This window comes from Cervus canadensis, chromosome 13, assembly GCF_019320065.1.
Source record: "Cervus canadensis isolate Bull #8, Minnesota chromosome 13, ASM1932006v1, whole genome shotgun sequence".
Classification (NCBI taxonomy): domain Eukaryota; kingdom Metazoa; phylum Chordata; class Mammalia; order Artiodactyla; family Cervidae; genus Cervus; species Cervus canadensis.
The window spans coordinates 18,994,056-19,018,785 of record NC_057398.1 but is presented as its reverse complement, the minus strand read 5'-3'; the positions used below and the strand labels follow the sequence as shown (position 1 = coordinate 19,018,785).

At 39.4% G+C, this 24,730-nt stretch overlaps 2 protein-coding genes across 7 annotated transcripts in view; both read right to left on the bottom strand.

Moving 5' to 3' along the window:
* Nucleotides 1–21,558, bottom strand: part of LOC122451878 (torsin-1A-interacting protein 2-like) — a 41,982-nt gene extending 20,424 nt beyond the window's left edge. Inside the window, exon 1 of one of the 2 annotated variants that reach the window (XM_043484929.1) lies at nucleotides 21,429–21,558. The gene's annotated coding sequence lies outside the window, so the exon portion shown is untranslated. Of the gene's footprint in view, nucleotides 1–14,314; nucleotides 14,441–21,428 lie in introns of those variants that run through there. The other variant, XM_043484930.1, reaches the window with a different exon arrangement.
* LOC122451879 (torsin-1A-interacting protein 2) lies at nucleotides 5,596–21,564 on the bottom strand. Of its 5 annotated transcripts, none has more exons than XM_043484932.1 (3): nucleotides 21,429–21,556; nucleotides 9,406–9,499; nucleotides 5,596–8,203 (listed from the first exon to the last, which is right to left on the bottom strand). In XM_043484932.1, exon 3 carries the CDS (start codon nucleotides 7,539–7,541, stop codon nucleotides 7,146–7,148), a length of 396 nt encoding a protein of 131 aa, XP_043340867.1. In that variant the 5' UTR covers nucleotides 7,542–8,203; nucleotides 9,406–9,499; nucleotides 21,429–21,556; the 3' UTR covers nucleotides 5,596–7,145. The 5 variants fall into 5 exon arrangements, with proteins under 5 accessions (XP_043340867.1, XP_043340870.1, XP_043340866.1 ...); XM_043484935.1 differs by lacking the exon at nucleotides 21,429–21,556 and adding an exon at nucleotides 14,315–14,440; XM_043484931.1 differs by lacking the exon at nucleotides 9,406–9,499 and having other exon boundaries at nucleotides 21,429–21,564.
* Between the last annotated feature and the right edge of the window lie 3,166 nt (nucleotides 21,565–24,730).

Below are 24,730 nucleotides of genomic sequence, written 5' to 3'. Positions count from 1 at the left end.
AAAGCTGAGCACAGAAGAACTGATGCTTTTGAACTGTGGTGTTGGAGAAGACTCTTGAGAGTCCCTTGGACTGCAAGGAGATCAGTCCTGGGTGTTCACTGGAAGGACTGATGCTGAAGCTGAAACTCCAATACTTTGGCCATGTCATGCGAAGAGTTGACTCACTGGAAAAGACCCTGATGCTGCGAGGGATTGGGGGCAGGAGGAGAAGGGAACGACAGAGGATGAGATGGCTGGATGGTATCACTGACTTGATGGACATGAGTTTGAGTAAACTCCAGGAGTTGGTGATGGACAGGGAGGCCTGGTGTGCTACAGTTCATGGGGTCACAAAGAGTCGAACAGACTGAGCGACTGAACTGAACAGTTTATATACAACTGTTACTGAGCAATAAAAATTTCAAAGTGTTCAACTATTTTATTGCAGTGTACATTGTTTAAATGTACATAAAAATTAAACACATGATCAGAAAAGATACATGTTTGCTTCTGTGGAGGAAAGGATAGGAAGAGGATGAGAAAGAGAATGAGTTTCAACTGTCATCTGTTAAGCATTTTTTTTAGCATTTTTTTTAAATATGAGGTATATGTGGCAAAAGGTTAGTATACTTTATCTATTTTTAAAATTGAAGTACAGTTGATTTACAATGTTGTGTTAATTTCTGCCAAACAGCAGTGATTTGGGTTATATATATATATATATATATATACACACACATCTTCCTTTTTACATTCTTTTCCATTATGGTTTATCTCAGGATATTGAATAGAATTCCCTGTGCTACACAGTAGGACCTTGTTGTTTATCCATTCTGTACATAATACTTTGTATCTGCTAACCCCAAACTCCCACTCCACTCTCCCTAACTTCCCTCCCCATTGGCAACCACAAGTCCCTTCTGTCTGTGAGTCTTTCCGTTTCATAAGTTCATTAGAGTCATATTTTAGATTCTACATATCATCTTCTATCCATGGACATTTACATTGTTTCTATGTCTTGGCTACTGTGAACAGTCTTGGCACTAGGAACACAGAGGTACATGTATCTTTTTGTTTTTGCCATGCCAAGAACCTTGCAGGATGTTCCCCCATCGGGATTAAATTTAGGTCCTCAGTAGTGAAAGCAAAGAATCCCAACCACTGACCCACCAGGGAATTCCCTGTCTTTCTGAATTATAGTTTTGTCTGGAGTGGGATTGTTAGATCATATGATAATTCTATTTTGTTTTTTTGAGGAACCTCCATACTGTTTTCTGTAGCGGCTGCACCAACTTACATTTCCAGCAACAGTGTAGGAGGGTTCCCTTTTCTACATCCTCTCTAGCATTTGTTATCTGTAGACTTTTTTTCTAAGAAGTGTTGCTTTTTCTTTTCTAATACTTTTATTTCCAGCTGCACAGGGTCTTTGTTGCTTTGTGGCCTGGGCTTTCTACAGCTGCAGAGTGTGGGGCTGCTCTTCCTTGGGATGTAAGGCCTCTCACTGTGGTGGCTTCCTCTTGTGGAGCACAGGCTCTAGGGTGTGCAGGCTTCCGCAGTTGCAGTAAGTGGGCTCGGGAGTTGTGGCACGTGGTCTTAAGTTACTCCTCAGCATGTGGAATCTTCCCAGACCAGGGATCAAACCCATGTCCCCTGCATTGGCAGACAGATTCTTATCCACTGCGCACCAGGGAAATTCCATTTGTAGGTTTTTTAATCTTGGCCATTCTGACTGGTATTATAGTCTTGATCTGCATTCCTCTAATAATTAGTGACGCTGAACATCTTTTTCATGTGCCTATTGGTCATCTATATGTCTTCTTTGGAGAAATGTCTACTTAGGTCTTCTGCCCATTTTTCTTTTTTTCTCTTTCTTTTCACAATTACAGGAGACTTGGAAAATACAGAACAAAATTAGATAGTTCCACTATTTTTTAAGTAGGTAAATTAAGATTTTTATTTGGAGCTTCAATATAAAACTCTCAAAAATTATCAGAATGAGTACACAGAAAAGTAGAATACAGGAGACCTGAAAGCACCATGAACCAATTCAACATAATTACGATTTATAGTGTATGATGTCAGTATCTTTAGTTTATGAAATTTTTGCAACTGTTTTATGTTCCTGTATATGTTTCAGTGTCTCCTAGTTTATAGAAACTTGAATAGAATTTGTATCCTACTATTGTATGAAAATTGCCCATTTTTCAATTGGGTTGTTTGTTTTTTTGTTGTTGTTGAATTGTATCAGCTGTTCATATATTTTGGAAATTAAGACTTTGTCAGTTGCATCATTTGCAGATATTTTCTCCAAGTCTGTAGGTTGTCTTTTTGTTTACGGTTTCTTTTGCTGTGCAAAAGCTCGTAAGTTTAAATAGGTCCCACTTATTTTTGTTTTTATTTCTATTGCCTTGGGAGACAGACCTAAGAAAATATTGGTAACGATTTATGTCAGATGTTTTGCCTATGTTCTCTTCTAGTAGTTTTATGGTTTCATGTCTTATGTTTAAGTCTTTAAGACATTTTGAATTTACTTTTCTGTATAGTGTGAGAGTGTTTCAACTTCACAGATTTACCTGTGGCTGTCCAACTTTTCCAAATCACCTGCAGAAGAGACTGTCCTTTTCCCATTGTATATATTTGGCCTCCTGTGTTGGAGACTGATTATAGGTGTGGGGGTTTAATTTTGGGCTCTCTATTCTGTTCTACTGGCCCATGTATGTCTGTTTTTGTGCTAATATCACGCCATTTTGATTGCTGTAGCTTTGTAGTATTGCCTGAAGTCTGGGAGGGTTATGCCTTCTTTGTTCTTTTTCCTTAGGATTGCTTTGGCAATTCTGGGTCTTTTATGGTCCCATATAAAGTTTAGGATTATTTTTCTATTTTGGTGAAAAATGCCGTGGGTAATTCGGTAAGGATCACATTACACTTGTAGACTGCTTTGGGTAGTATGGACATTTTAACAATATTAATTCTTCCAATCCAAGAGCACAGGACATCTTTCCTGTGTTAATGTATTTTAGATCTGGGTGCATAGGTGAACACTATTTTCAGCACTTTTCTAAATGATTGATGTTGATAAATTTTTTAAATGAGTAATAAAATGTAATGTATTAGCTTCTGTGAGGAAAAGTTAAGAATCAAAATGAAAAACCTATAAGGGTTAACTCTGAGCCCACACACAATGAACTTATGTTACAAAGGCACACTTCAACAACAGTTTCCTATGCATTTTGTCACAATCAGCTGAGAGGAGACAGGACAAAGGAAAGCTACTCTCAAGAATAAATTGGGGCTGGGAGAGCAGTAGGACCTTACCTAACCTCTATTCCATCCTGGAAACTTCAATCTTATGATGTATGGACTTAATATTCCTTCTATTTTACAGATGAGGAAGTTGAGACAGAGAAAGGTTAAGAATCTTACCCAAGAACACACAACTAGTAGAGGCAGTTAGGATTTGAACTCAGGTGATTTGAACTCAGGTATCCTGACTGTGGGACCCTAGCTGTTAAGTAAAGCAACTGTTGATACTAAAACAACAAAACAACAACAATAAAACCACACAGTAAACATACTACAAGGCACTCCAAATCTAGGTTTGAATTGTGACTCTAGCACATATGACCTGGGTAAATTTACACACATTCAACTTTTCTCTAACTGCTTTTTTCAGCATTGTGTTAAAGTCTCAGGTGATAATAAATCATAAAATAAATTAGTTATATCTACCACAATTATGATTATAAATGGGCCTAAAAAAAGGTGACAAGGATCTGCCTTGGGTCATTCATCCTAAGCCTCTTAATCTTCATCTCAGACCATGTGATTCACACGACTACAGGCCTGACCTCAGGTACAAGACAAATCTTGTCCTTCATCAGAAAAGATTTAAGAAATTTTTGATAATTTAGCATCAAGTTCTAACAGTTGGCCTTAATCCTTATTCTAAAACTGAGACTCTATCTTATCCCTAGTTCTAACTTTTGCCTCATTCTCTTATACCGCTCCTCATCCTAAAGATTTACTGTGGTGCTGACTGATAGACATGTACCACATATTAAACTTCACAACAGTATGAAGAAGGTATTATTACAAAACTTATTTCATAAATGAAACTGGACAGAGAAAGGTTAAAATGCCCAAGCTCATTTAATGTCAGAAGACAAACTGAGGTCAGCTGGCTGCAAGGCCATTATTTTCCCTCTATAACAAGCAGTTTTCAAGCTGTGTTCCGAAGACTGCACTGAGACTCAAGGGCTGCCAGCGGAGACTCCAGAGGGGTATGGCTCTCAACTCACTTTTACAGACACGTGTATTATGACTGCCACCTAGTCTTTGGATGTCATGGAATTCTTTCTTGCATGTGTGCTTGCCTGGACTATGTTCTCCTACAAGTTAAGAGATGAATCTTAACTCAGTCACCCACAATCCAAGACAGCCTTCTCTTTAGTAGATACTTTCCATTAAATTTCTACTCCTAGGTCTGCATTAAAGTAAAAGAAAGTATTTCTGGAAGTCATTTTAGAAATGGCCACCATTACATGTAAGTAATATTATCAACTCTCCCAGAGGATGGAAGTGGAGCTTACTATGGCTCACATCATCCAAAACAGTGGATCATCTGTGTTAAGAATTAATTTTAGGAATACACTTATACTTTCAAATTCATTATTCATAACCATGAATGAGTATTTTAGAATAGTCTGCAATGTTTTAAACCCAGTGAAGTCCTACTAAAGACCTAAGCTGAAAAGCTATGCAGTTTTCTAAATTTTCTCCCCTGCTCCATTTTATGACCTCTACCACATGATGTTGTTTCTGAGAGCTGACCATATCAGGTATGTGGTAATAATCATGTATGAAGGCAAAGTACCCTTCTTAATGTAGTATTAAAATTAGCATTTTTGATTCCTTTCTCTTGCCCATATGCTCACAAAGTTTATAATGACACCCTACAGAACTGTTTAAGGGCTACAATAGAGCCCTCCCCACAAACAGTTGAGAAAAATGTGACTGAGTTATCACCTGAAATATCAGCAGAGTCCTTCAGGCTGCTATGAAACCTCTTTATATGTCACTGGCAAAATACAATAACTACCACCATCTTACAGTGTTATGAGTACTCTTGGTTCCTAGTCTTTTAAGCTAGGTAACTAAATATGATGGATATGCTGCTATGGTATTTTTCAAGGTATGGTTCATAGAGCATCTGCATAAGAATCTTCTGAGGCACTATTTATAAAATGTAGATTCCTGGGCCCCATAAGAAACCTTGGAAATCAAAATTTCTGTAAGATCAGGAAATTTGCATTTTTGACAAGCTCACCCAGGCACTGACTTGAAACTCAACTGTACAAATCCATTTAATGTCCTACTATTTAAGAATGAGATTGGTTAAAACAAAAACAAAAGAAACTTTCTCTATTCTCCTGAATTGAACATAAGCAGTGTGTTTTGGTGTGTGTCTGAGAAAGTTTAGGAGACAGTAATATTGATTATAATACCATCCTCAAAAGCAATACCTCAAAGTAAATTTTCACTTTTTAGATAAAGCTTTAGGATACTGTAGTTCTTAACCAAGGCTTGATTAATAAACTAATTAGTCTTCACTCAGTATAGCAGTCCACACACAATTTATTCAGTAATAGAACAGAAGAGAACGTCAATCATGACAGACATAAGGCAGATACAGGGCAGATCTCGGGGTACACTCTTTATACAGACCAACAGATGACTTTAAACAACATGTGGCAGGCATGATTTGCTGCACACCAACAGCCATTCATCCCTCACTTCTTCCTCAAAGAGCCCTGATTTTATTAGGGGAGACAACGTGTCCTACCCAGGCAATGTCAACTCCATTCCCCTCTGTCAGGTTTCCCAGGCTCCCTTCTGAATCAAGGGTGTAAGGGGAAATCCCTGATGTAATTAATGTAAGGAAAAATCTGAGGGACTTTTGAGAGAGAGATTTTCTTCCCAAATAAAAAATAGAGACTTGAAAGAACAAAGCTTTTTGCTCTCTACTTCCAGTCTTTGAGAGAGATTGAAATGTCTGGCGCAGCAACAAGCTACATTGTACTCACTGAGAAAACAACTATGTGGACAAAAAGCCAATACAATAAGGATCCCAGAGGGGAAAGACAGAAAGAACCTGGGACCTTGAGACCATTGTTGAGTTTCTACATAAGCAATGGATTATTTAGCATCTTAAGTGGAATTTTTAAATTGTTAGGTGGACTCTGAGATGTTTTCAGCTGCTTTTTCCAAGTTTCTTAACTCAAACTCTGGTTCCATGATTCTCATGAACAAGTGAAGGCCAGAATGAGGCCAATGTCAGGTAAGTCCTTTTTAGTTCTAAGAAAAATGCTTCCCCTAAACTGTTCATAATCTATATGGAGTCAAGTTTGATAACTCCTTCTGTCACCTAGCCCCTAATACAGGTACTTTTCCATTTCCAGAGGAGGACATTCTAAGTTCAGTCACCACAAAGACAGGAGAGTCTTTGCTTATGTAGAGCCAAGTAACTAGATAGTGGCATTTCTGCATATTTTTCTGTAACCTATTCAGGTATTGCCTGATTGAATGTGGTTTCTCTGACAGTGACCAGTTAATAAGGAAGGTCAAAGCCACACTGAGAATAAACCAAATAGAGCCAATGATGAACATTTGGTTAGATATGAATAAATCATATATATATATATAATTATCACTGATTAATATATAAGAGGTGGAATTGAGAATATAGATTCTTATTAAATGTCTAATTGTTTTACTGGAATAATCTAGAATTCAGCTACAAGGATGCTTTCCCACAAAAGTTATTACTAGAATTAAAGTACACACAGTATAGGCTTCTCCTCCAGGACTACCTTGTCACAATAACGTCAATGATTAGGCTGTGGAGATTTTTAGGAGGAGCAAGCTAATTCCCAAACATAGGAAATATGGATTAGTCAGGTTCCAGAGGAACAGTCTGGCTTGGACTAATAATTAAATTCATGCTGAACAAGAGATGTATAGACCCTGGAAGCAGATCCAACAATTTAAGCAGTTTCCCAAAGCAGTGACAGTCTGGATCAGATTTAGAAAGGAGTCATTTTTCCATCTTCCTTGGGCTACTAGTACAAAACCCTCTAGAGTCTCCATGATCTTGACTGTTTAAGAAGTTACTTGCTTTGGCCAAGTTTTTTGTTTAAGGTTTTGTCTGTCCTCGTCAGGATTAACTGTAGTGCAGGGTTAAAACCAGCAACTCTAGAGTCATGTATTCTTTTTCTAACCAGTGGAGGACCCAGAAGAAATGGGTGGCAGGCTTTTTCAAAGGTCCACCTGGTAAGATTTTGAGGAGCCCACTCAAGTGGGAAAGACCAAGGAAGAACAAGGCTTCTATTAGCAGGATTATCAGGGTAACACTCAGGGCAATAATCAGCTCTGTTAATACGGTCTAAGAACACTTGGTAACATTCATTCTCAACCAGTTCAGTTTGGTACAACCAATGGCCTAGTTCTAAACTAGGGAACCACTGCTGCCCACAGTCAGGGCAATGTGAATTATCTGAAAACATTGGGATCTGGAGAGACAATACAGACAGCAAATGTAACAGTAAGAGGCAACAATGATAACACAGAGAGACACCCAAGTAACCAGACCTATTACAGTTTCGGTTTAGCACTTTCTCAGTCCAACCACCATTACTTGGAGAGGATAAAATTTGGCTTGCACCTCCGTGCAATTCTTCACGATTTCTTTGTCTATTTTTCACTCACTTGTAGCCAGTCTCCAAACTCAGGGACTGATCCAGTCTGTTATCAGTCACTACTAGCAGCACAGATGTCACAAGAGCGCCTTTAAATCTGAGCTTCTTAAGAAAAGACAGGGTTCTAGTCTAAGTTACTTTTTCTCGTGTGTTATCAGCTGGTGGTATGTGCAGAGGCACTTGGCTTACTCTGCTTTGCTGGTAAGTTATTATGTCTGTTTGGTGAAACAGAAGCTGACAGTCCAGTGAGTCTTTGGTGGGTGCTGGCACTCTTGCCGTTGTAATACAAGTACCCAAGTCTTAAGGCCTTAGTGCTTTATAGCGATGTAGAGGGGTCAGGAAAACTTGGCAGTGTCCTCTTGAGCGTGGATCCAATGAAGTCTTTCTTGGGAGGACCTTAATCAGGACCCAGTCACAGGGAAGTAGCTGCTGTTGAGTTGGTTGAACGGTTCTGGGAATGCTTCACATACCTGTAAATAATAAAACTTCAGACAACTCATATGGGCTTTGAGTTGCTCACAATATCATTAGAAACATGCATTTGGAAATCATTTGGGTCAGTCAAGGTGCAGAAGAATTGTCTCATGGGATTCCCCATGACAACTTTATATGGATTCAAACCAACTTATCTGTTGGGAATTATTCTTATGCTCAACTGGGCAACAGGGAAGATTTTGCTTCATTTAAGATTTGTACTAGTCTCATTTATTTTTTAGGACTATGTATTTATTTTTCCTCCTCCTTTTGCACTTTGGGAATACTACAGTCTGTATAATCATATACATGGTAAAACTTTGAGATTTCTTTTATCTGTCTTCCATGAAATGGGTGCCATATATAGTATTACCATAATGGGTGGGATAATGTTAACAATGGTTACAGCCTTTTAAAACAGACTTCAATGCAAGGAAAACCTTACAAAATTATTAGATAATATTCTTAATAACTATCCATAGAAAGTTGGATGAAATCCTTTTGAAGGCTGGAAAAGAAACCACAAGGGACATGCCTCACTGCCCACATCCGTCTTTATAGGCTTATAAGCATTTAAGTTTAAGCCAATTAAAGCAAAGTCCTGAACTATCCTTGGGACATATATAGTAAATCAGTTGGGATTTACAGGCACTTTCACCATCTTTGTACTCCCTTCATGACATTTAAATGTAGCAAGTAAACAAGGTGGGGTAGAGTAAGATGTACTGAACAACTAGAGAGCCACCTAGAGTATGCCACAGACCATCAGAATACGACATATAGCCTGCCTTTCTCCAGCAACTCTTTCGTGAATTCTGAGGCCTGATTCTGTGAAAGCACTAAGGAACACTGGGGAAGATGGGTGTCCCATTTACACAGGGTTAAAACTGTATAAAGACATAGCCTGAAAAGCAGAGGCAGTTATATCCTTAGCTGTGATCAGCCAAATCATTTTCCTTACAGACTATCAATAGTAGCTGTGATTCTTCGATTTTAAAATGAACACTTTAAAAGATAACTGGAGAGCCACCTCTGATAGGGCTGCAACATGGAGTGAATATTTTGGTGGGGACTCCAGATGGGGTGAGATAGAATCAGAGTCGATACACTGATGTGTTTTATGAGGTAAGGTGACAATGTGTGAAGGCTACCAATCCAGCCCCTCACGCAAGAATGAACACAAAATAGGATTTCTGACCTTTGTGGTGGCAACATAGGGTATAGCAGATTTCCCTGAGGGTCTACTGTCAGGAGCCACTACAGTAGAAGTTTCACTTGCTGAATCAGGAAATCTAGGGTACATGAAAGAGATGATGAATAAAACCCACATTGACTGTGGGGTTTAACACAGAAGTTAGTGGTAGTTATATGACGAAGTTTGATGTTGAAAAGATAGAGAATTTTGGAATTTTTAGAGTAAAAAGGGGAAACTCAATTAAAACCACAAGATACCATATTTCATTTCCACCAGACTGGCAAAAATTAACAAGTTTGACAATGTGGGCTCTATATACCCTCGGCAAGACTTCCCCTCCCCCATGACTCCACATCTCTATTATAGCAGAATCAAGAAGAAGCTGTAAAGCTCCAAATGCTCAGGATAGATCCACCCTTCTCCCAACCTTCATTTCTCCAACTTTAAGAGTTAAGAAAGCACTAGAGCTCCAAGTGCTTATATTATATATTAACTGCTTAACTTATATGCAGAGTACATCAAGAGAAACGCTGGGCTGGATGAAGCACAAGCTGGAATCAAGACTGCCAGCAGAAGTATCAATAATCTCAGATATGCAGATGATACCACCCCTATGGCAGAAAGCAAAGAACTAAAGAGCCTCTTGATGATAGTGAAAGAGGAGAGTGAAAAAGTCGGCTTAAAACTCAACATTCAGAAAACTAATAAGATCATGGCATCTGGTCCCATCACTTTATGGCAAACAGATGAGGAAACAATGAAAACAGCGAGAGACTTTATTTTTCTGGGCTCCAAAATCACCGAAGATAGTAACTGAAGACATGAAATTAAAAGATGCTTACTCCTTGAAAGAAAAGTTATGGCCAACCTAGACAGCATATTAAAATGCAGAGACGTTACTTTACCAAGAAAGGTCCGTCTAGTCAAAGCTATGGTTTTTCCAGTAGTCATGTATGGGTGTGAGAGTTGTATTATAAAGCAAGCTGAGCGCTGAAGAATTGGTACTTTTGAACTGTGGTGTTGGAGAAGACTCCTGAGAGTCCCTTGGACTGCAAGGAGATCCAACCAGTCCATCCTAAAGGAGATCAGTCCTGAATATTCATTGGAAGGACTGATGCTGAAGCTAAACTCCAATACTCTGGCCCCCTAACTAGAAGAACTGACCCATCTGAAAAGACCCTGATACTGGGAAAGATTGAAGGCAGGAGGAGAAGGGGACGACACAGGATGATATGGCTGGATGGCATCACTGACTCAATGGACATGAGTTTGAGTAAACTCTAGGAGTTGTGATGGACAGGGAGGCCTAGAGTGCTGCAGTCCATGGGATCGCAAAGAGTCGGACACGACTGAGCGACTGAACTGAACTGAGAGCTCCAAGTATTCTTGAACCAAGAGAACTCTAGTGTTCCATACGTTCCAGACAAAACTGACCCTCCCCTGGTCCTCCAAACCACTACAGGTAAGAAGGGAATCAAAAGGGGGCTCCAAAGTACTAAATGATCAGAACAAGATCACGTACTACCAGCCTCCTAACTCATTCCCAGCCTTATCACCAAAGAGTGAAGAGGCCTTCCCCAAAATACTCCTGGAAAGATTCTCAAACCTTCCCACTTCTCACCCTCACAATTTCACTACCATTATCTGCTTGAAAATATGAGGACAAACCAATCCCATCAAACCTGTACCTCTGTTCATGTCAATCACCACATGGAGCCCAGAGCTTCCTGATTATACTTCATCCCCTTAGTCTCTAATCTGCTATGGCTCTGAGCACAGTGAGACAATATTCCCTCTCCTTCTTTACTTTTCCTCCCCATAAAACATGTACCATTTTGATATATTAAATATATATCAGAGAACATAGAGTAACTTGAATTCTTATACCCTAATGACAGGAACATAAATTAGTATAACCATTTTGGGCATTATCTAATAAAGCTGAGAATGTGCGTTTCCTATAACTCAGTAATTCCACTCTTAGGTAATTACCCTAGGGAAAATTACATGTTTATTTAAAAACATGAATAAAAATATTCATGGTAGTTCTATGTATAATAGCAAAATAACAGCTAAAGTGTCCACAAACAGTAGAATGGCTAAAAAAAAAAAATGACGTATTCTTATAAAAAGCAAGTAGCAGAAGGATATAATACTCTCTCTTATGTAATAGTTTCCATCTACATAGTTTCAATATATTGCTTAGGAATAAATATGCACTAAAGCTAAAAAGAAAAAGATAAGCACAAGGATAATTACTACCTTTGATGCGAGAGGGAAGTAAATGGGGTCAGGAAAGGCATACAGAGTATTTCAAAGATAATTATAAACATTTTTTCTTTGAATGGTTGGAGGTACATGAATGGTCACAGTATCACAAATCCTAACAATTTACATAACCTCTATTTGATATTTTATTTTTTTCTATTTCTATCTTCATTTTTATATTTTAAATAATTTTTACTGGAGTATAATTGATTTGCAATGTTGTTAAGTTTCTGCCATACAGCAAAGTAAATCAGTTATACTTAAACATATATCCACTCTTTAGAGCAGAGCAGAAAATATGAGTGGGCTAGAAAAACAGATAAATAGGCAAAACCAAACTTTCAAACTGTGGACAAGAAGATCAGCAGCAATTATTCTGTTCAGAGGCAAGGTGGGTGACTGAGGAAGAGGAACGCTATAGAAAGACATGGAGCTGTGTTTTTCTCATAATATTGCAAGCAACTATCTCTTTCTACAAACAAGGTAAAAGGAAATATAATATTGTAAATCAGCTATTTGTTGTTGTTGTTCAGTCACTCAGTCGTGTCTGATTCTTTGCGACCCCACAGACTATAGCCCGCCAGGCTCTTCTGTTCATGAGATTCTCCAGGAAGGAATACTGGAGTGGGTTGCCAGGCTCTCCTCCTAGGGATCTCCCCAACCCGGGGATCTAAGCCTGGTCTCCCGCACTGCAGGTGGATTCTTTACTGTCTGAGTCACCAGGGAAGCCCAAGAACATTGGGAGTGGGTAGCCTATCCTGTCTCCAGAGGATCTTCCCGACCCAGGAATCGAACCGGGGTCTCCTGCATTGAAGGCGGATTCTTTACCAGCTGAGCTACTAGGGAAACCCTACCTAATGTTAATTAATGGAATTAATTTCTCCATTAGCTACCCAATGGAAAGGAAAGTTTATCTTGGCATATTTTATAAAGGCACGAATCTCTGTGCAGCACTTTTTTGTTTTTTCATATGGTGTCTTTGTGCATATTAGAAAAGCAGCACTCTCCTTCCAGGCAAGATGAAGCCCAAAGGACCTCAACTGGCCTCACCTGGCCAAGCCTTCAACAGTAATCCCCCATCTGTGGAATACTAATCCTTTTTTTTACCCCTGGCCGCACAGCACGGCAAGTAGGGATCTTAATTCTGCACCAGGGATGCGCCCCCCTGCAGTGGAAGCAGGGTTCCTCCACATCCTAAGATTCAAACAACCACAGACTATGCAGTACCATACTATTTATCGTTGAAAAACATCTGCATGTAAGTTGACCCACACAATTCAAACTGTGTTGTTCAAAAGTCAACTGTACACACATTTAGATTCCCAAAAGAATCTGAAATGGTTCGGAACCATTGAGCAGGAATGGTTCCGAACCATTTCACTATCAAAGGCAATTTTTATTCGTACACTCCCCCCTCAGATCTCACTTTGGAAGGATGCTGGAACAGCTACCATTCCTGTAATAATGTCATTTTCTCATTTTATTAATTAGACATGTAACTCTGCCAGTCAGCACTTCTAATAAAACAAGTAAAAACCAAGGGTTAATAGCCCTGGTTAAGAAATTTTCAATACTTTAGAGATGATACTCAAAGCACCTGTAACATAAAGTTGGAAAGACTGAGACATTCTGGATTTGTTTCCTTTCTCAACACCATTAGCTTAAGTCAGAAGTGGTTCATTTGAGGTGAATACATGATAACCATTTTTGCATGCATGCGCAGTCACATGTGACCCTTTGTGACCCCCATGGATTATAGCTCACCAAGCTTCTCTGTCCATGGAATTTTCCAGGCAAGAATACTGAAGTGGGCTGCCATTTCCTACTCTAGGGGATCTTTCAGACCCAGACATCAAACCCATATCTTTACTACTGTGCATCATTATGCTTGTAGAAATGCTGAAAATACCCAGGAAACAACCAGTACTCAACTGATTATTGTATTGTTTAAGTTACTGAGGAAACCACCATGCACTAGGCACAATGCTAAATATTATAAATACAAAGAGAAAAACCTTACAGAACTTCTAGATGTCCAGGGAATCCAGAGTGGAACCAGTGCTTTAGGTAAAGGTCTTATAAGGGCTTTTTTTTTTTTTTTTTAAAATAAGGGCTTTTGAAAGTGAAAGTGAGGTCGCTCCGTCATGTCCGACTCTTTGCGACCCCATGGACTGTAGCCTACCAGGATCTTCCGTCCATGGGATTTTCAAGGCAAGAGTACTGGAGTGGGTTGCCATTTCCTACTCCAGGGGATCTTCTTCCTGACCCAGGGATTGAACTTGGGTCTCCTGCATTGCAGGCAGACACTTTTACTGTCTGAGCCACCAGGGTGGGTTTTAAGGGCTTTCAAATGAATAGTAAAAGACTGCCTATAGAAATCACAGAAAATTATAGAAGGCCCACGGAAGAAGTTGGAATGTTTTTATTTTCAACAACCTTCCAGCCAACAATAGTGAGCAAAAAACAAAGTTTAAAAGGCTTCTCTACCACATAAACTCTATACAGTCATCCTATATAAGTGGGGGATTCAATCCAGGATCACCCAGATACCAAAATGCAAGGAGGGATGAACACTCCAGTCCCTTATATAAAACGGCATAGGATTTCATATAACTTATGCAAATATCAAGATTACTTACGATACCTTATACAAAGTAAATTCTAAGTAAATAGTTGCCAGAGCACAGCAAGTTCAAGTTTTGCTTTTTGGAACTTTCTGGAATTTTTTTTCACAAATATTTTCTATTCATGGTTGGTTGAATCCACAGACATAGGACATGTAGATACAGAAGACCAACTCTACAAAAGAAAAATACAAATAAAATTTTTTTTTTTTTTTTTTTTTTACTGCACTGTGAGGCTTAGTTCCCCAACCAGAAACTGAACCTGGGCCATGGCAGTGAATGTGCCCAGTTCTAACCACTGGACCACCAGGGAACTCCCTAAGTCAAAATTTTTGTGTGTGAGATGTTTTCTGCAGCTTTATTAGAGGAAAATTTAGAAAACAGCACTTTAACATCAAAATAGAAAATGCAGTTCTATTTAAACCAGTTAAATTTACATCTACTAAAAACGGCAGCTCAATATATATTAAATAATCATCTCTAAATATTTTGAGTCTATATCAAGAATTGCTATTTCCTGAATGCATGTTAGTTAGACAGCTCACATCTGCCTTTGATAGACAAAAACTCCCTTATTCTTTTTAGGCTGGATAATATGTTTCAGATTGAGTAGAGCTGGGGTGACTTCTCCAGGCAAATATATCATTTCAGCCAGGTCCTCATATAATACATAAACCAAAAGACAGACATGGAAAAAATACAAATGCTCTAAATTTTCTTGAGTTTCCATTTTAAATATTTTCTTCTGTGGAATATTTTATCCTAAAGTTAATCAATAATCAAAACTATTTTTTGTATGAGACAGAGCTTCTCTGGAAGTCTCATGCGTGTGTGCTCTGTCATGTCTGACTCTCTGTGATTCCATGGACTGTAGCCCATGAGGCTCTTCTGTCCATGGAATTAACCGGCAAGAACAGAGGAGTGGGTTGCCATTTCCTACTCCAGGGTATCTTCCCCTAAGTCTCACATATAAAGTGAAATCTCAAAAGCTTCATATTTCATTAACCAGTTCTGAATTTAGATGTTGAGAGTGAAGAAGTAGGGCTTCCCAGGTAAAGTGGTAAAGAATCTGCCTGCCAATGCAGGAGACGCAAGAGGTGCCTCAATCCCTGGGTTGGGAAGATCCCTTGGAGGAAGAAATGCAACCGGCTCCAGTATTCCTGCCTGAAAAATTCCATGGACAGAGGAGCCTGGTGGGCTACAGTCCAAGGGGTCACAAAGATTCAAATACGACTGAGCAACTGAGCACACACAGCACAGATTATAAAGTATGCAAAAAAAAATTCCTCTTCTTTTTAAATTCACATAACCTAAAATAATTCTTTGCTTAAAATATATTATGAAAATACAAGCTCCTGAAAGAAGTTTTCAGTCTGTTTTGTGAGGAATTACTTTGAATTTGGCAAAGTCGTGAGATCAGAGAGAAGGCACACTCCAGCACTATTTGGCACAGACACTATTCCCTCTCTGAAAGAAGGTAAGCTGAACAAAAAATATCCTGAGTCGCACAGGAATTGACACAAAGAGAATTCCCCTGGTGGTCCCGTGGTTAGGACTCTGAGCTCTTAATGCCGAGAACCAGGGTTCAATCCCTGGTTGGGGAACTAAGATCCCACAAGCCTCGAGAGGTGCAGTCAAAAAAAAAAGAACTGACAAACATAAGAGGTGTGTTTGTGCATTGCTGGCATTCCACAAAGGGGAACAACTGGTTTAGACATTTACTGGTGCATTTCAATCTACTCTGCCCTAACGGACACAAGTTCACGGTTCAAATTCTGCCTACAGTTTCAATTTAAAACACCAGGGGCCAAACTTTTAAAGTTAATTCGCAGTTTTCAATAGTGAGACCTAGTAGCGCTAAGGTTAGGTATTTCTGAATCTGTACCAGCAATTTTGGCTTCCCTGGTAGATCACTAATGAAGAATCCACCTGCCAATGCAGGAGACTCAGGTTTGATCCCTGGGTCAGGAAGATCCCCTAGAGAAGGAAAAGGCAACCCACTCCAGTACTCTTGCCTGGAGAATTCCATGAACAGAGGAGCCTGGCAGGCTCGTCCATGGAATCCCAAAAGAGTTGGACTAACTGAACAACAACCAACACCACGCATGTCTGTGTTGAAAACTAAGTATCTAAGTCTTGCCCACTCCTCTGTACCATATCCATTGTCATAATAAGTCAGGATTAATATTTTTAAATTTTAAAGTCATTTCCCAGTGTTTTCCCTAAGTACTTATCCCATATTTTAAAAGGCAAGTTGAGAAAGTACTAAACACTAGAAACAAAAAGCACTCCACTTACTTCCCTAGGGAACTGTTTCTTTTCAAGAGCCTGGAGCAGTTCAGTTATATACCTTTTCTGAGTACAGAAAGTTTTCTTTTCCTTCTTACCCTTTGTTCTACTCCCTCCCAGCTCCTCTGATTTGTATCTCAATTTTAAGAAGACTTATGTAGAGGCAAAAAGCAACGCACAAAGGTTCAGAGAGTTTGCTACGATTCCAACAGTGGGCAGCACAACTGATTCCCAGTGTCAGTTCAAGTCCACTAATCATCTTTAGTATCTACATGAAGCCAGCACGTTTTTATTAAACATTTTATTTTTAACTAATTTTATACCTGTTATAAAACCAAGACATTAACATGGTACAAGTCAATTAACTACAGACTGTTTGAATTTTGTCAGTTTCTCCACTAATGTTCCTTTTCTGTTCCATGGTTCAATCTGGGATCCCTCATTGCGTTTAGTTGTTAATTCTACTGAGTCTTCAATCTGTGACAGTTTCTGTCATTATCTTTTGTGACTCTTCCTGGTCTTTGTAACCTTGATACTTATGAAAAATACCAGTTGGTTATTTTGTAGAATGTCCCTCAATTTGTGTTTATAATGTTTACCCATGAGTAGAAAAGGAGGAGGCAATGGCACCCCCCCTCCAGTACTCTTGCCTGGAAAATCTCATGGACAAAGGAGCCTGGTGGGCTACAGTCCATGGGGTCACGAAGAGTCGGACCCAACTGCGAGGCTTCACTTTCACTTTTCACTTTCATGCATTGGAGAAGGAAATGGCAACCCACTCCAGTGTTCTTGTCTGGAGAATCCCAGGGATAGAGGAGCCTGGTAGGCTGCTGTCTGTGGGGTTGCAGAGTCGGACACGACTGAAGCGACTTAGCAGCAGCAGCAGCATGAGTAGAAAGATAAAGACGTTATGCATTTGGGGCAAGAATAACACCAAAGAAATGATGTGTCCTTCTAAGTGCATCACATCACTGGGTTCATGAAATCCATATGCCTTATTTCTGTGGAGATTTTAACCTTGGTCAGTCAGTTATCACGGTATCTCCACTGTGAAGTTACTAATAATTATCTTGGGGAGACACTCTGAGACTGTGCAAATATCCTGCATTTCCTCAAACTTTCACCTACCAGCATGACAGGCACATTTTGTTTGCGATAATTACTATGCTGCTGTTTTGCCTAATAGTGATTTTCTATTTCCTTCTTGCTGTGTTTATTCATTGGAATTCTTCTATAATAAAGAGCTGCCCCTCCTTGAATCCTATCTATGTACTCAGCTATGTCAGTACGGACTTATGGCCACTTATTCTATGAGTTAAAATCCAGTACTACCATTATGCATTCTATTACTCAAGGTGTTCCAACGTTGGCAATCAGGAGCTCCTTCAAGTCACTCTTGCGTCTTTTCAACAAGCTCCCAAACCGTTTAGAACATTTCCCTAATTTCCAGCACCACAAAATGTTTCAGGCTCCTCTTATATTTTCCCTGCCCATGGCCTAGATTCAAGTGCTTCCCCCCCCCCCGCCCCCGGGCAAAAAAGTTCAAGTTCCTTTTATTAGAGGATAGGATTTTAAAACAGGAGCTGGTTGCTCAACGCTACTGAGGTTTCACTATCAGGCCAACAATTTGGACAACCACCACTAATATTTGTTTCCTTACTAAATTCATTAGCTGGAAATCATTAGCATCACCTGGGAACTTATTAGAAATGTAAACTCTTGGGCCCCACCCTAGACTTATTAGACAGAAACTTTGAGGGTGTACAGGAATCTGTGTTAAGAGGTTCACCAGATGATTCTGATGCTCCTTATAAAATTTAAAAAACACTTATAAACACTTTTAATGAAGAAAACATAGCTCTCTTTCACTATAAACCCTGTATTTACTTTATGTTTATCTCTAATAAAAAAAAGGGAAAATTTAGTCTTAATAACTTGTCTGGTATATAAATCACATTTTTTGCTGCCACAACTATTAAAACTATAGGTGAATGCCTCAACTGTGAAGACACTAAACACCTCCCTACTCCTGTTTTCCTACACATTTTTTTTACATATGGTGGTCATGGTTGTTGTAAGGTGTCAGGAAGCAATTGCTTCCTGTGTGCTGTTTTGGATCTGTCATGAATCCTCTCTTCCTTATTAATTCCTGAGTATTCAGGAATTAAGAGAGGCAAGCCTCTCCTGAGGAATCCAGGCATTTCCTTTGTTAGTTTTTCAATACGGTGGTTTAAGTACCCTCTTCCCTCTTATGAACCATACGGTAAAAGTGATTGTTTATGACTCTTTCTCTTTAATATGGATTGCCTTATGCTTTGTAAGTCTGGAATTTTAATCTTTATCTCTGCTGAGAATAACTACCTTGTAAGACAGTATATATGCCCATACCATGTTGATTAAAACACCTTTGCTCCATCAGAGCTTGGGTCCCCATGTCTGTCTTTCTCTCTCTATTTCTGGCTGATTCCCTGGAGCGCGAAGGCTGGCTGCGTAACCCAGGGAATATTAGCCTCTTTCCTTCTTTCACTTTCTCATCGTTGACTCCGGACCACCAGGTTCTGGTCCATTAAAGGACCAAGAGTAAGGTACAAATACTGTTTGTTGTTTTTTTTGTTGTTGTTGTTGTTTTTATACAAAGAAGTTGTAAGTCAGCCTCCAGGATCATCTCCTGCATACACATACAACTTGACATCCATATAGTGAATCTATAAATAGGAAAGACTGGCAGCACAGTCCCCTAAAGTCAGACTGCCTAGGCCTGAATGACTGCTCCAGCACCTGATTTTGTGAACTCTTCCCTGTTTCTCTGGTTTTCTTAATAACCACAAAATAGAATAACACTACCTACATGAAAGAAGCATTGTGAGTGTTAAAGAGATAATGTGCAGTCCTTACCACAAAATAAGTCTCAGAAAGTGTTTATTACTAGTCTAACTAGTAAGTGAAAATGCAACTAGATATTTATTTTTCGAACTGAGAAAAACAAGTGGAAACTGTACTAAAGGAAAGCTCTGCTCTTTCATCACTAGTAGATCAGAGAGGCAGAACCAGAAAGCTCTATTTATATAATTAAGACAAAACCTTTAAAAGTTTACAAACTAATGTCTTAAACTTGCCTATTTGCAAAAATGTTATTTACATTATGTATATCCATGAACGGAGGCTAAAGAAGAGTGTATAAAAATTTAAAATTTTTTATTTGTTGAAGTAGTAAAATTATAGGTAAATTTTCCTCCACTCTATTTTGATTATCAGAACCATATGCCACTTATTTTAATATTAGTGAAGAGAAAATTAGCCAATTGGCAATAACTGTTTCCACTTAGGTCCTTAAACTATTTAATGTTCCAAACAACTCTAAATCTCTGCTTTCATGGGCTCAGCTGTGACTCCAAAGTCTATGCTCATAACCAACGTGGGAGCCATCTTTCTTTACTCACAAATGCTTAATTTGCTGTCCAAAACCTATGGTAAAGTATAATCAGTGTACTGAATTATCTCTTGTTGGGCACAATAGTCATAAAATATTGCCTAGCAATCAAATTTTGACACAATTAAACTTCTAAATGCAAAATGAGAAACAGCATAAAGCATACCAAGCTTCTCTGAGCAAACTTTCCTTCAGGAAATTCAAGTTGCACTTCAGAGGAATGTGGATTCTCATTCAGATTTCAAAACTACCTCCATGGCAAAGATAGATTACATACAAGACACTATGCATTATTAAAATACCCAATAACCCCCAAATAATTAGATAAATTCTTGTTACTTTATTTGTGAATTATAGACGCTCTCAGGCTAGTATTATCTCTACTTAAGTTAAAAAAAAAAAGTGAAACACTGCTTAAATGAGTCACTTATGGTTACGTGATAAACCAGAAGCAAAACTGGTAATCAAGCTCTGGACTCTTGCATTCAGCATAAAAAATATTGCTGAGGAGACGCTTTCAAAGTTTTCAAAGCAAAAGCCAATTTTCCAAACTATTCTAATCCACATAAAGGCTTCCAGGAACATTTTCAGTTCCTTTACCATTAAGTTCCTTTTATAATTATTTTCCACTGGCCAGTTACGTACTAATCCTGTGCTTGAAAAACAAAACTGAACTGATAGATATGGAGAACAGTCACAGTCCTAATTCTTAACAGAGACAAGGAAGGAATCTCTCACAGAGACCCAAAATAAAATGTTTTAGAACCTTGAGAGGTAAAATTGAAATAAAAACAGTGTACTGAATCAGATTAAGATAACTGATTTTTGTATCTTGTGTATAAAATCTTTCAATTAAGGACTACTGATTAAGTAAGCAGTACGTTTTTTTGAAGGAAGGAAAAAGGGATAAACTTTCTTACTGGGTATGAAATACAATTGGGAATACATACATAATATGTAATAAATTGGTAATTGCAGGGTCTCATTAAAACTTCAAACTTCGCTCTTTTTAGCACAATTAAGGCTAAAAGGCAGGGGTGGGGGAGTGAGGGGCGGGCGGGGCACTATCTTACAAGGATTAAGACGACGAATGACGGAATCGAGGCAAACACGGAGGTAAGGGAGTAATCAACACCTGCACTGGTAGATTTCCCGTTTACATTTGAACCTTAGAGAAATTGTGCTTCTCATCTCAAGGTCCAAACCAAACATTTATTCTCACCTTCCTGTTTAATGTTTACGCGATTCTGTTTCTTTTTCACTCCAAAACAAAAATATACCTCCAACCTGCTCCGTTTAAGGTTTTTGCGGTAAGGAGGTGGGGGTGGGGAGGGATCTTTTCTGAAAGATATTTTAAAAGAAGGTATCAGAGCAAATATTAAAACATGGGAAAGTTGTACACACATTTTACTTACAGTGTCTAGCGATGTTTTAAACCGTCGACTGTCAACGTCAGGAGAGCTCTTCGAGCGTTCTTTCTGGTTCACAACGCGGGCTGCACCCCTCGGACGCCACAGAACTGAACGTCGCCCCGTCCCTGCCCACGTGATGGCGACCTCCGCGGGGAGGGTAGGCGCCCGCGGAATGCTGGGACTGGAAGGCGCCGGCCCCTCCCCCTCCTCCCCCAGGCGTCACCCTCGGCTCCACTCCCCCGGCTCCACTCCCCCGGCCAGCCGGCGGCCGGGGGGGAGGCTGGAGGCGTGGGCAGTGCGGGGACAGGACCGCAAAGCCTCCCAGCATTCTCGCTGTCGCGCTGCTGTCTGACCCGAAGGCAGATATCTCTGCAACACATTGGAGGGCCCTGGAGTTGGTGAATGGCCAGGGAAGCCTGGCGCAGCTGTTGGGGTAGAAAGGAGTCGGACACGTCTGAGCGACGGAACTAAACTGAGCCCTTAAAAAGACCTAAGGCTCATAGGCTTGAGGAACCAATGGAACCAACGCAGTGAGCGGCACTAGCCAATGATAATGGCAAGCACCAGTCAGGCTTGATTTGGAAGCCGACTGCCTGCCACCTTTATGAGGTGCGTGCCCCCATGTTAAATGCGGACAACGCTACATACATACCTCATAAGGTGGTTGTGAGTAAATGAAATAATGAACAGAAGTGTCGGTTAAATGGATAAAACATGTTTTCTTGATCTATTAATTTTATAAACATGAAAAGTGAGAGATGGAAAGCAGTTTACCCAAGAACACATAATTGGTTAAGGGCAACTGTCGTCAGTCTAAAAGTCCTGTTCCTGAACTGGGCCAATTCAAGACAACAGAGAAGAAATCTGCTCATATAAATCTCACTTCCCCTTTCCTAATTTTTTCCTATAAAACTCCTGACCAACATACTGTTTTACTTACACTGATTTTTATCTGACTCCCATAGAATATAAAATCCTAGAAGGAAGAGACGGTTGTCTTTGGTCTATTCTTTTCTGCTATATCCCCAGCACCTAGAATAGGGTTTACGTAGTACATAGCACAAGCTCAAAATTTTATTGGATTAATGATTCTTCATGTAAGTAACATTTTTTTGGTGTCTTCAACCATCCTTTTTTGGCAGAAGTTGCAGGATTTGGGAACATTTTTACATGTTTAATTGCAATTTCAAATTCAACAAAGAATAAGTGGAAGGCTATTTATTGTAGTCACTTCATTTCCAGCAAGACATTTTCATTTATATTAATAGTCTTCAAAATATTTTTTCTATCACTTGTGAGAATGGGGAATAAATGCAGCTGGTTACTATGTCTTTACTTCCTCTTATTTAATATTTTAATCTTTTTATTAAAAATAACAATGTTACCTTTTTCTACTAAGATATAACCCCAAAGTTATTTTTCTGACCAAAATTGTGAACACTATATACAATGAATTGATAAATGCTTTCTCACTACATAACAGGATTTCTGCTTACCCTGAACAAAAAACTCCAGGAGATAATGGAGGACAGAGGAGCCTGGCTCCTGGAGTTCATGGGGTTGCAAAGAGTCAGACATGACTTAGCAACAGAAAAGCAAACAAAAAACTCATGTACAAAAATTATCTTATTAAAATAGCTGCTTTACTTAGAAATCCAGTCAAGAACATTAGATTTCTAGACTGAGGCCTAATAGTTAGGTATTTAAATTAATGCCAATTATAATTTTGTAGATATCTGTCCTCCCTCAGTTCAGTTCAGTCGCTCAGTCATGTCTGACTCTTTGCGACCCCATGAATTGCAGCACGCCAGACCTCCCTGTTAATCACCAACTCCTGGAGTTTACTCAAACTCATGTCCATCGAGTCAGTGATGCCATCCAGCCATCTCATCCTCTGTCGCCCCCTTCTCCTCCTGCCCCCAATCCCTCCCAGCATCAGGGTCTTTTCCAATGAGTCAGCTCTTCACATGAGGTGGCCAAAGTATTGGAGTTTCAGCTTCAGCATCAGTCCTTCCAATGAACACTCAGGACTGATCTCCTTTAGGATGGACTGGTTGGATCTCCCTGCAGTCCAAGGGACTCTCAAGAGTCTTCTCCAACACCACAGTTCAAAAGCATCAATTCTTCTGTGCTCAGCTTTCTTCAGAGTCCAACTCTCACATCCATACATGATCACTGGAAAAACCATAGCCTTGACCAGACGGACCTTTGTTGGCAAAGTAATGTCTCTGCTTTTTAATATGCTATCTAGGTTGGTCATAACTTTCCTTCAAAGGAGTAAGCGTCTTTTCATTTCATAGCTGCAGTCACCATCCACAGTGATTTTGGAGCCCAGAAAAATAAAGTCTGACACTGTTTCCCCATCTATTTGCCATGAAATGATGGGACCGGATGCCATGATCTTAGTTTTCTGAATGTTGAGCTTTAAGACAGCTTTTTCACTCTCCTCTTTCACTTTCATCAAGAGGCTCTTTAGTTCTTCTTCACTATCTGCCATAAGGGTAGTGTCATCTGCATATCTGAGCTTATTGTCATTTCTCCCGGCAATCTTGATTCCAGCTTGTGCTTCTTCCAGCCCAGCGTTTCTCATGATGTACTCTGCATATAAGTTAAATAAGCAGGGTGACAATATACAGCCTTGACGTACTCCTTTTCCTATTTGGAACCAGTCTGTTGTTCCATGTCCAGTTCTAACTGTTGCTTCCTGACCCACATACAGGTTTCTCAAGAGGCAGGTCAGGTGGTCTGGTATTCCCATCTCTTTCAGAATTTTCCACAGTTTATTGTGATCCACACAGTCAAAGGCTTTGGCATAGTCAATAAAGCAGAAATAGATGTTTTTCTGAAACTCTGTCTTCCCTAATATATGAAAAATTCCCTCAGGGTAAAGAATACTCTTAATTGAATTCATATATTTATTAAGCATCTATTCTGTTTCAACACAGATGTTTAATAAATACATGAATTAATGAGTCTATTCTTTGTTCTAATCATTTTTTCTCTTGTTTTCTTTCGATTCACTGAATTCCTCCACAGATTTCAAACTCCCACAATAACTGTTTAACATTCAGAGCTCATGCTTCCTATTGGATTAGCAGTCCAGCAGTTCCCTTATGATATTAGCTGAGTCTACCGTCTCTATAATGTCACCTCTTTTGTGCCACCCTTGGGTTTGGAAAACATCTACAGCAGAATATCTGGTTCGACAAGGGTTTAGCTTTACCTCACAGTTGGTAATGAAAAGTTGGTACTTGTAAGGTTGCTAAGTGTGGGAGGCACTTATGGCAGAACTAGGATTATGTACC